The sequence below is a fragment of the Ornithodoros turicata genome, unplaced genomic scaffold (genome assembly GCF_037126465.1).
Source record: "Ornithodoros turicata isolate Travis unplaced genomic scaffold, ASM3712646v1 ctg00000746.1, whole genome shotgun sequence".
NCBI classification, from domain to species: Eukaryota; Metazoa; Arthropoda; class Arachnida; order Ixodida; family Argasidae; genus Ornithodoros; species Ornithodoros turicata.
Window position 1 is genome coordinate 688,349 of NW_026999400.1, and position 11,825 is coordinate 700,173.

Here is an 11,825-nt window from a genome sequence, read left to right on the forward strand (position 1 = left end):
TTCGTTAGTGCTGCCTGCAGGGTAGGCAAGGAAACTTGACGGATATTCGTGTGGAAGATGTCAATGACACACACAGAAGGAGCATCCGCAGGGGCATCAAGAGAGAAGATATTCATAAGCGACACCTTTAAGGGTAGTAGTAGTTTCAGTACAAAAGTAATTGCGGAGTATTGTTACGGGTCCGAGTCCAGGTCATGCCCGAGTCAGCCACAGATGAACGTTTCTAAAAAGGCATTAGTTTGCGGAGTGAGCACCCTGATGCTGTGACAAATAGGCGCTCGTAGTAAGCAGCATGAAGCAAGCCTTAAAGGGACTGTCTCGTACCCCCCAGCCCCCCTCATAAACTGTACCATTCGATTGCCCTTTGTTGAAAATGGAATACTGCAAATTTACCCGACAAAGCACGTCACTGTTATTAAATAACCGAATTAAATTGATAAAGATTACAGAGCGTGCCGCGATCTGTGTTGGTAACAATAAGAACGGCTACGTCGCCCTGCGGGAAAGTCCGTGGTAGGATACAGAAATCGTCTGCTTTTGCGCGAGTTAATGTACCTGCGTGAGCAGACAACTTTCAGAAGTGACTGGGGACCACGGCAACTCTCATACATTTTCTTTCAGTTCTCATGCGAAAACCGCACACACGTTGATTAAGAACAACTATGTTAGCCCTCTGAGGCAAGTTAAAAGTGGCAGAACAACCCCGTCCCATGACAAATCTGAAGTTGCCGGCCATTGGCGCGCGCGGTCGCATTACAGTTCCGACCAAAAATACATTACGCGCGCTTCCATTACACTCCCCGTTGCACACTGACCATGTTTCTAAATGAGTGTAGTTGACGACATACATGGAGAAGGAGTTTGTGTTTATTTAAATACCGCATTAAATACTCACATAAGGAAAACACATGACTTAGGTTCCACGTATCCGATTATGCGCTACGTTATCGGAGACCCCACAGTCAACGTACGGGCTACATTCTCCGTTGGCGGAGATATATGTATGAGCGCCTTTCGTAAGCAAAGGGGGTGACTCAACCCAAAGTCCTTCTGCAAGTTCCAATCGCCATGGCAACGGCGACATACCAGCAGGTCGACGTCACGTGTGACGTTGCATGAGAGTGGAGCGCATGTTTCGCCTGCTATTGAGGCATGTGTCGACAAATTCCTCGAAAACGACTTGGTTATTCTGAATGAAACTTTGGCGGTTTTATGTGTACAGTACTCGTGAAGACAGTTTCGTCTAAGTTTTGGAATCGCCACGGGTCTACGGGACCATCCATTTAAGGGAACACTTCGGAAGAAAATCGGTTGCATTCTTCTGTTGCTTTTACGATTATTGACATGTTTCGATCACAGTTATGGAATATCTCGGCTGATAACAGCTCAGATCACGAAAATTATTTTTGAAGTGAGAGGAGCGGCGGCTCTGAGCCACTTGAATGTCTCCTCCTGCCTCCTGTCCTGCTTTCCTCCTGAGGCGGCTCTGAGCCGCCACTGTGAAAATGTCTTGTTAGCAACACTGGGCAGCCCTCCTGTGTCACTGGGTATGCGTCCATTTGATCTGTACTTGCGTTTATTTAACGCCTTGTAGTTTTTTTTTCTGTTTTTTGTGCAACAATAACTAATAAGAGAGGTGGTGCAAGGTCGTGCGGCAACAAGTCGATTGCTACATTCGGTGTTGCTCATGTTCGCTTCCCGAAAGATGAAAAGCTCGTCGCTTCGTGACTATATTCCGACCATTTCGAATCTAAAGTGTTGGGCGTCAGAGCACGCCCCAGCACCAGCTATTTGTCTTCCAAGAACGAAAAGTGTTGCGGAGCCAGGCTGTTCCTACGCTGTTCCCCAGTGCCCCTATGTTAACTTAACGGTGCGCGTACGCAAAGAGGAGACTCAAAAAGGTATAGATATATAAGCTGGTGCAGATATTACCTCCTTTGATAATCGACACGTCTCTGATTAAACCAAATGTATACATTGTAGATGACACTCCGATCGTCATACATGGCAAACACCCCTGCAACACGGACGTTGATGTTCGCGTCCAATGGTGGCTCCGAAGAAACTTCGTTGCACTCGTCCGAGTCAGACGAAAAGGATGCCCCGTCGTATTGACCTGAACCCATGACGACACACTGCTCCTGCACCGATGTGACCAGCCGCAACACACGCGTACTTCTGCTCATTCTACATACCCTGTGACGTCATGCGTCCCCGGAAACGGAAGTTCTGGCCGCCTCCTCTCCCGACTGTGGTTTTGTTTTAGAGTAGCTGATATTTCCGGGTAGTACATCGCATAAGAGGGAAACGATGCCAATAGCAGCTATTTGGGGGCCGATATGTTCCAGAAAAGTCGTGCAACAATTATTTTCAAAGATCGTTCCGAAGTCTCCCTTTAACACAAGGCATACAGGATTCAAGAAGAAGCGCATCGGGCGCTTCATCGGCCCAAAATATATATAATGATGTTTGTTCCATCATGATGTATATAAAAAGGCACCTGCTCAACTGGCGTATGCACCAAGAATACATTAGACGACGTCCATCCAGATTCTGCCGTCACGAAGAGCATACAGATGTCGTAAAGTCCGCCACTGTAGTACCGTTAGTGGTACTGCGGAATGGGCTCGCCGCGTTATTGACCTCACAAAGGTGGGCAAAAGGTACACACACACAAAAGTGGGCAACGTCACCACTAATGCTCATGGGGAACAAGCGTCCTTGACTGACTTCTAAGGGAACTGTGACGTCATATGTCCGGAAGCCGGACTTTGATACGGGCCCTTCAATCCCTTTGAACCTGGATTCCATCCCGGGTACCTCCCAGCACGCTAACCACGCGGCCACGCAAGCTCTGATGTGTAGCGCCGTTAGCAGACCGTTGATAACGTGAGCATGGAACTAGAGTCGGTGGTGACGATTCCGGCTTGACCTCAGCAGTCTACCGCACCCAATCAACGAATAAGGTGAGTCACCCATTGAGTCCGGTAGGTACCGGTAGGTACGATCATTTCCTGTTAACTGTTAATAGCAGTCTACTAATACTCTCTGATACGTAAAGTCACCACATGATTGCTTTAGAGTACTGCTGCGTATCTCAAATCAGTTGCGTAGGGGTACGACTTCCCGAAGTCGTACCTCTGGCAGGGCATTTGGGAGGTCGCAACAAAGTTGCGATTCCTACGCCTCCCCATGAAAAGACACTATAGAACCCGTCCCGAAGTATTCTTCTGGATACGCCACTGCCACAAATCAAATTATCCAAAATATCATAGATCGGGAGATCATTTTTACGCATTCGGAACCTACCTGCCTACCTTGTGTGGTTACATCCGTGTGAAGTGTATACAGCTTCATGACGAAAACGAAAAAATATGCCAGTTCAGCTATATCGGTCACCGGTAGCCGTAAATTAGGGGTAACCTAGAACCGGAAATGAATCCCTTGCAAAATTCGGTAACTGGACCTAACGGACACGATAGCTGATGCTTCCGTCACTCGCCTCCATTGCCAAACGAAAATAAAGAGTTCGGTGTTCTAGAATGCGAGACGAGCAATATTATGGATGGAGGTGGAAAAGCTTGCCATAGTAGGCCACGGAGTTCCACCACCACCGCCACCACCTGACGCCTTCTCTCTTCGGTCAGTAGTGTGTGTAGGTTAGTTGTTTTTGTCACTGTCAGGGATTAAGGTGACATTTTGCAGTAAAACTCTGATTCGCTTGCACAATTTTACTGCTTATTTTTCAAAATGGAAAGTGCATGTTTCCAATGGTGCACTGCAGTTGCTATGCAGATTGATGTTGCCTGCAGTCACGATGAAGGAGAGCGCCAGAGGAAGAATGCAACTAAGTTGCAAGAAGAAGAAAAAGAACCTCCCTTGGTGGATGAAGTTCAGATAGAGACAAGAGGCAGAAGAAGAGAAGAAAAAGGAGGTTTCTCGTGCAGTGCGATTCGATCTGCTGGTCCATCCTGTGTCCGCTCATCTCTGTGATCCTTTGCGTAAGCATCGACAATGATCATAGAAACTGATGAAGCGACGCCTGTGCGGGTAAGCATTCGTACGACTTTTAGAATAGAAGATATCCACTCGGAATATTTTTATTGCTAAGTCCTTGTAAATGTGACGTACTCTTTGTTATGAGTGAAAAAAAAAAAGGACCATGCAGGTTCGTGCAGTGTGCTCCCCTGCGAAATCGCTAGGTCGCGCGCAAGTTCGGGTTATGAATTGGACGTATGGGCCTGGCTAAACTTTGGATATGTAATCCGTATTAATACGAATTTACTTGGGTAGGGCCCATCCTCTACCGCGAATGCCCATGCGATGTTAATCCGGAGAATGCTCTTTGCCCAATTTCCGTAGTCATCGTGCACCGTATAGGTTACGTTAAGACAAAGGTAACGGAGTTGGTTGCGACATCTTCATCCATCGATGGAACCAGTATTCCCGCAGGATTTCTGTTTCGTATAAATAGAAAGCAGTCTTCTTCATCGAGTCTTTGTGAACATGTCAAATCCAAGAGGCGAGATCAAACCATGGCACGCGTTGAATTAGTGACCTTCCACAATGTGCGACCCTTACCTTATCTGATCAAATCCAATGTATAATCTGCGTCTGAGTGGTGGTTATTATCGCTGCCGCTACACAATTTCTTTCCTTCACTCGTATGCGCCATATAGGTTGTTCCACTGTGCAGTTCAGCCCCAGAAAATTACTCCTCAGTAATACTCCAGTAATACTCCTGGGACAACCCTACAAGGTCGCCAACGTCTTGAATATCTTGACATCGATAGGATATCTGTGGGATATCACGCAATGACATTTAGTTTTGCACTTACTACAGCGGACAACAGAGGCCCCTGGTACGTTGGTGGGATATCGCGCTCTGGATGTTTGAATATACCATAAGAAACAGCCTGAAGATCCCCGGGACATCCGTGGGAAATCGAGGAGAGATTTATTGGACACGGTATAGTTGATAGGAAGGGACGTCAGGAATGTTGTTGGGTATACTTTGAGTCGATGCAGGTACAGTGGGAATTGCGAAGACGCCATCCTCTGTCACCTTTACAAATGTTTTACGTCACGCTACCGTAACGGACTTGCGTGCAGCACTTTGTATTTCAGTATATGTTCCATCCAGCTGACAAATGGAGGCTACTGTGGGTTTTCCTAAGGGCTGGTGTTCGGCACTTATGCTCGCTGGTCACACAGTTTTGCTGTACTGTAATGCATTGTGTACTCCCACAAACCTATCAATGATGCAGAGTTACAAAAGCATCTGGATATATCTTATCAGAATGTGTGGCATCCCATTGGATAGCACAGAGCAACATACAAACAATGTCACAGGCTTAATGTTTGTCGTGCTTTTTTATTCATGTAAGAAAATAAAATTATGCACTTTAATTATGCACGTTGCTCCGTTTTCAACTCTGGAACGGGAGGAGTACATTGCGGGAGCAGTATGCTTGATCGGAATTCGTTGCCGAGATCGGGGGGTTCCTATGCTTGAGACCGGTACAAGTTGAGGAAAGACAGCGCTTGCGGATGGCAAGCCCACCCTTAAGTTGTGCAACAGCAAATTAGCCATGTGGCATCTAGTCATGACCAGAATTTCTGGGAATCTTATTATGCTGACGACATATCTGTGAAATTGCTCTGAAAGACGCAAAAACAAACACGTGCACACTGTTACAAGTAAAACTTACGAGTAAATAAGGAATGTTGCCTTCCAGGATCCTTACGAAAGACAGATGGTAACATGGACAAGGTTTCTGGCCGTTGGGTTCGCGATCGTCGTCTTGTCGATGCTATTAGTCCTAATTGGTGTTCTAAGAATGCGTCGCCATGAGATCCCGGAGGCAACACTTGCACCGCCCATGGATGAAATGCGCGATAGCGACTCGAGTTCCATAAGGGAACCACATGACCCAGGGAATCAGTCGCCAAGACCAGCAAAGTCTGGGACACGGTCCACACGCAAGCCCGGTAAGAGGCACACGGCAACTCCAGATCTCACTATGAACACGGAAGGTCAGGACACACAGGCTGCTCCTGACCATGATTACAGAGGTGCGAGGGCAATGGAAAAACAACACGATTCGAACGGGAAGATTTGCGACACCGAAGACTGCAAGTACATGCGATGGCTCCTCAAGCTCTCTGTGGACACTTCAAAGGACCCTTGCGCGAACTTCTACCACTTCGTCTGTAGCGGAGCAGTCTCAAAATTTCCGCGCGATTTTGATAACGTTAGTGGGACTATGATAGACTGGATCTCTAACAACTTGACATCAGCGACCCACAAGCTCCTTCTCGAAACGAAAGATAAGTTACAATCCGAGCCAGGATTCGCTAAAATCGCCAAAGTTTTTCAGGGATGTGTGGCTGCGACGGGAAAAGGAAGTGCAGTACAACGAAGCGAAAGTAATCTGGCAGTCGGCACGTTCTTGAGAAATATTGGTATGGCGTTGACTGAAGAACTAATGTTTGATTCACTAGATAAAATCGTCGAGCTCATGTTCATGGGACTGCCGCTGGTATTCGATCTCGCCCCGATTCCTTATACACCTAAGAAAGACGTACATTTTTCAATGACGGAGGCTGAGGGCATTGTTGCGTTTAAGGCCTCACCAAGAAGACCGAGATATGTAAGACAATTCGAAACCAGGAAGTTAGTGGAGCAAGTTTTTCACGGTCACCGGATAAGTAAGACCACCATAGATTCTATTGTGGACGCACAAGACGAAGTGCGTGAAATTCTGAATGGTTCCCCTAACACTACGATGGATATGGAAACCGTCGTTTTTATTCCAATGTCTCAGCTTGGAATGTTTCTGGATGACGAGTCTATCAACGTAGGGTGGATCCGGTCCCTCGAAAGACATTCGCAACAACGTCTACCTTCAAATCATATGCTTCGAGTGTCTATCGCTGACGTTGTCTTGTTCCATCGTCTGTTCGGAAATTTTACTCTAAGTGCACAAGCTCGAAGGAAATTCGTAGCCTGGACAGCCCTGGTGACAGTCTTGGGCTATTCGGGACTCCTACAGCAAGATTCAGTGCACGAACGTACATGCCTAATGTTTATGTTAAGGAACTTCCCTCTATTTACATCGTCAAAGGCACTTTTTAATCTTGTGGAGCAGACGAGAGTGGATGCTGTTCACACTCTAGTGTACAACATCTACAATGAAGCAAAGCGCTCTTTCAATAAGTCATCCATGCTTGACACAGCCACGAAGCGAGGGGCATTGGACAAATTATCTAAACTCTCATTTTTCATTGGATATCCGCTCGAATTGCGGTCTGCAATCGGGACCAACAATTTAACAATAAATGTGTCAGAACTAAGCGGTGTTTACGCTGAAGACCTCCTCCGCGTTAACACAGCGATTTCGAAAACCAGGTGGAATTTAATTCTTGGCAAAGGCGGTTACGACGTAGCTCTTCAGTATGTACACATTCGTTCGAATCCTATCTATCGCGCAGGCGTCGAATACGTTTCCCAGCACAACAGCCTTTTTATCCCTCCTGCTGTAATGCTGCCACCTGCTTTCACTTTCGGAGGACCGCCGGAAGTGACTTACGGTGCGTTGGGACGTTACATCGGTCAAGAAATAATGAGCGGCTACGACGAATTTGGGAGGCGTTTCGACGGGTTCGGTGAGCCGAGGGGATGGTTTCAAGGGAAAGTGGCGTACGCCGATTTCTTTAAGTGCTACGACAAGAACATCGCTGCGTCGTCTAGGTCATGGAGCCAATTAGGAAACCAGAGGCAACACATCGCGGACGCACTGGGTGAGAAGACTATCCTTGGAGCTTACAGGGCAGCATCTCGCACGGCCGGCGTTACACTGGGCGAGGTGAAGGGACTGACCAGTGACCAGATTTTCTATGCCTCGTGGTGCCTCTCTTTGTGCGGAAGGAACATTAACCGTACCTCCACCCCGTACGAAGATCGATGTAATATGGTTCTCATGAACAGTCACCACTTCAGTCACGTGTTTAAGTGTGCCACAGGGGCGCCCATGAACCCGAAGACGAAGTGCGAAATCTGGTAGTTATTCGTGAGCATTTGTGAATATATTTTGCAGAAGAGCCTCGCTGGAGCGAAATAACGAAATTCGCATGAAACTAACAGCGCTGTAAATTAAAATAATTCGTCACCACTAAGCATTTTAGGTCATTCTTTAGAAACAGCCATGTGCAACACGCCAAGCAGGCCTTCGAGGCGGTATTGGTTTCCCGCTTCATGGTGGGCAATATTTGTTTAGATGGCTTGAACAATACACTCAGGATCGAAGTACGTGCTCAACATGGCGCTGAATGAACGAAGAACGAACCCACACTACAACCAGACTAATGCGAAATGTGGTAACACTTGGTATACCAGGTGCTATTTTAGGGTGTGTGTGTGTGCGCGCGTGCGTGCGTGCGTGCGCGCGCGCGCTTGAGCGTGGGATGATGATGGGAAATAGAGTAGTGATCAGCCCCTACAGAGAAGAGTGACCAACAGGATGGAGACACTGTGGCTATACATAATGACTTATTTATTTGGCGAACGTAAGCGTGCATTCCTCTTGGTGGCGCAGTGCAAAGGTTCGTACGCGCTTCAAAAACATACTAATATCGCCAAGCAGTCTAGCAGGTCTAGCAGGGTTCGTAGCCGTATAGGTGACTTGCTGGGAGTGGCTGGGGACCATGTGATCGTGATAATGGCGGAACAGAAGGCTTGATTTGTGACGTGTGAACAGTCCTTGGCTGATTAAGAATGCGTGTGCTGCTGGGAGACATGGAACCGTGGGTGCTGTCGTAAATTTGCTTGCGTGATGTCTGAGCTACTTCGGAGTTAGAAGCTGCTTCGCTTCGTTGGGACGATAGGCACAGGATACGTTCCATGAGTGAAGATTGTTGGGTGGGGCGGTGCTGTTGTAAGGGAATCTTTTCAAATGTACCCAAACAAAAGTTGGAAAGGTGCGAAGCCTGTGCAGGAATTCACTGCCGTGTTGACGGCAAATGCTGCCTCCTGAAGCTTCGATTGCAACAGGGAAAACTCCAATGCACACAGTTTGCGAAGCGTTGAAACCAAAGTTTCATTTCTTGTTTCTACGAGTATAGTTGCCTCCGGGTCGGTACACAGTAGAGTAGTGCAGCTCAATGCCATGAAGATACATGAAGAGCTCGAACTGGATGGGCTCGAAAGATGACCCATAATGCTGATGCAGTAATCTGGGGTCCCAAAAATGAGCAGTCTCTCTCGCCCCCCCCCCCCCCAATAAAAAAAAAGAAGAGAAAGAAACATGATGCAAGTGGTTAGTAACGTCTTCGCGGCATGTTTGCTATTTTTTTCGGAATCACTGCCTGCACATACGGACATAAAATTTGGTGGACGTCGAGCTGGTCACTCCGTGAGCCCGTGAAAAAAAAAATAGTCCGCAGGATATAAGTCAACAGCGGAGAAAGCATTGCGTGTTATGCAGAATTTGATAAATTAGCTGTATTGCTGGCTGAAAAAAGAGTGGAGCGATATGAGCATTGGCGAATGCTGTGAATGAGCATTGTGAGAAGTGTCAATGCTAAAATGATGGTGAATGTGTGCAACTGAACTTATAAAAAAAATGGGAGGGCACCTTCTTTGGTTATTTAGCAGATTTATTTTTTAATTTGTTAGCATTTCAGTCGTCACATTTCCGTTCGACATGCCTATTTACGGCACCCATAGAACGGCAACGCTTAGCAAATCAATATTACATCTGACACATGGATGCCATTTTCAGTACCTTGTGGCAACAAATATTCGCAGTATGGATACCAGCGGCGCAATCCAGATGGGACAGCATCACTCACCCTGATATATCAGGAAGCTGCATTATCTTTTCGATGGTGCTGCTCCACACACACAAAGTTGTACTTTCACGAAGAATAGACCTTGTATTGCCAGCTGTAGGATGGGACAAGCGTAAGCTTGCCCAAATAACGCTTCAAATATAAAGTGCCACCTGCGGCAAAGCGAACACCACCTGTGGCACGTTTAGAAAAGCAAGCGTCATCGAGCAGGAGAGTGCCACCTGTGGCACGCAATAACTCATAGGAACTCAGCGCGCCTTCGAGCATTACGAGATGGCCAGAGGCGGAGGTAGAGGAAGAACAACAACATTCCCGGTGTGCGCAGCAGCAGCGTCAGCCAGAGTAAACCATAACCGAAGCAGACGACAGAGCAGTGTCCCTCAAAGTTCCCGTGGTGCTTTGCGCCGCGCGCTTGGTGGCGCGCGCGTCTTTCGAAAATCGTCTATTGGGGGTTCCAGCGACATGGAACTTCTTCGGTACCTTGCACGGAAAAGGACAGTGTGGCGGGATTGGAGGTGCGGTGAAACGACCTGCCGCAAAGGCTAACCTTCAGATACCATTCTAACAGTATACTTTAACTCTATGAAGAAATTGGGGCCATAAGGACAAAGGACAAGACACGAGTAAACTGGACCGGCAGCTCCGGTTTAATATATTTTAATATATTAAAGTAATAGTAAATAAAAAATATCGTTGTAGTGGAACAGCCGGTCCCGTTTACTCGTGTCTTGTCCATTGTGCTCATAGCTCCAGTTTCTTCATATAGCTATGTGCCAACAGGCCCACTCAGCCGTTTTAATAAACTCCTCGGGACCTTTTCTTGTGGGCTGAAGGATGCCTATACGAAACATATTGACAACGTCGGCGCCTTGTACAGCTTGTGTGCAAAAGTTTACGGAACACGGCACTGGCGTATTTCTTCATCGGAGTAGTCTGCTGCTAGCTGTCAAGAAGAGATCAAATAAGAAGCGACTGCTCGGCTGTTCTATCCATCTCTCAGTATGTATCCCCGCTCCTCTTTGCCTAGTACGGCGCTCCCAAAGGAAAGTGAAACGCCCCAGTGTTCCGTAAACTTTTGTCCCAAGCTGTACTGATGTGTCACGGGAGCAGATTGCGTTGAAAGCACGATACGGAGTGGCCAAAGCTATTCCAGGCACACGTGATTTGCATTACTTCGAGCCCCTTTCCACTTGAAAAGTGAAGACCTGTGTGACGTCACTGTCTACACCAGCCAAGGTGTAGGCCGACCGAAGGAACGTTAGGTTGCTTGATCGCCTCAATGGCACTCGCCAATCATCATCATAAAATAAAGTTGTCGTTGTAATGCAGTCGATTTTTTTTTTCTTCTACCTAACTGCTCATAGCACGTTGTCATTCCTCGTCGTCCAATAATGACTTCAGTCAAAGTATTTGTAATTTGGTGCCGCCGTACATTTATTCATTTTAGCTGGACAAAATCATGCACCAGCAAGGCGCACTCCTGTCTCGCATACAAAAAAGCACTGAAAAAAAAAAAAGTACCCTCCCAGTTTTTAAATATGTTCAAGTGGACCATGACTTTAGCGTTGACAGATTGCTCATATCGCGTTGGCCAAACCGATTTTTTTTTTCAGCTAGCAATACAGCTAACTTATCAAATTCTGCATAACTCACGACGCTTTCTTTGCTTTTCCTTTATATCCTGAGACATATTTTTTACGTGTTCGCCAAGTGACCAGCTCCATGCCTTCCAAATTGTGTGCCCCTATGTGCAGGCAGTGACTGAGCAAAAAATAGCAAACATATCGCGAAAGCGTGGTTTTCTAGGCCTATAGTACGGTACGAAAGACAATCAACATCTTTTCAACAGTTTCAACAACGATTTCTATCAACAATTTCTTCATACGGAATGAAATACCGATCCTTGACGACCACTCCGACGTTTACAGATATGAAATACATTTAGCCGTTTTCCGAGGAGAAACCTTCAAGGG

The 11,825-nt window shown here is 46.8% G+C and overlaps 1 protein-coding gene across 1 annotated transcript; it reads left to right on the forward strand.

The window, feature by feature from the left end:
• Positions 1-3,907: 3,907 nt before the first annotated feature.
• Positions 3,908-8,172, forward strand: LOC135374768 (uncharacterized). Its single transcript, XM_064607694.1, has 2 exons — positions 3,908-4,050; positions 5,739-8,172. The coding sequence occupies exons 1-2, from the start codon at positions 4,015-4,017 to the stop codon at positions 8,064-8,066; spliced, it is 2,364 nt and encodes a 787-aa protein (XP_064463764.1). The 5' UTR covers positions 3,908-4,014; the 3' UTR covers positions 8,067-8,172.
• Positions 8,173-11,825: the final 3,653 nt, after the last annotated feature.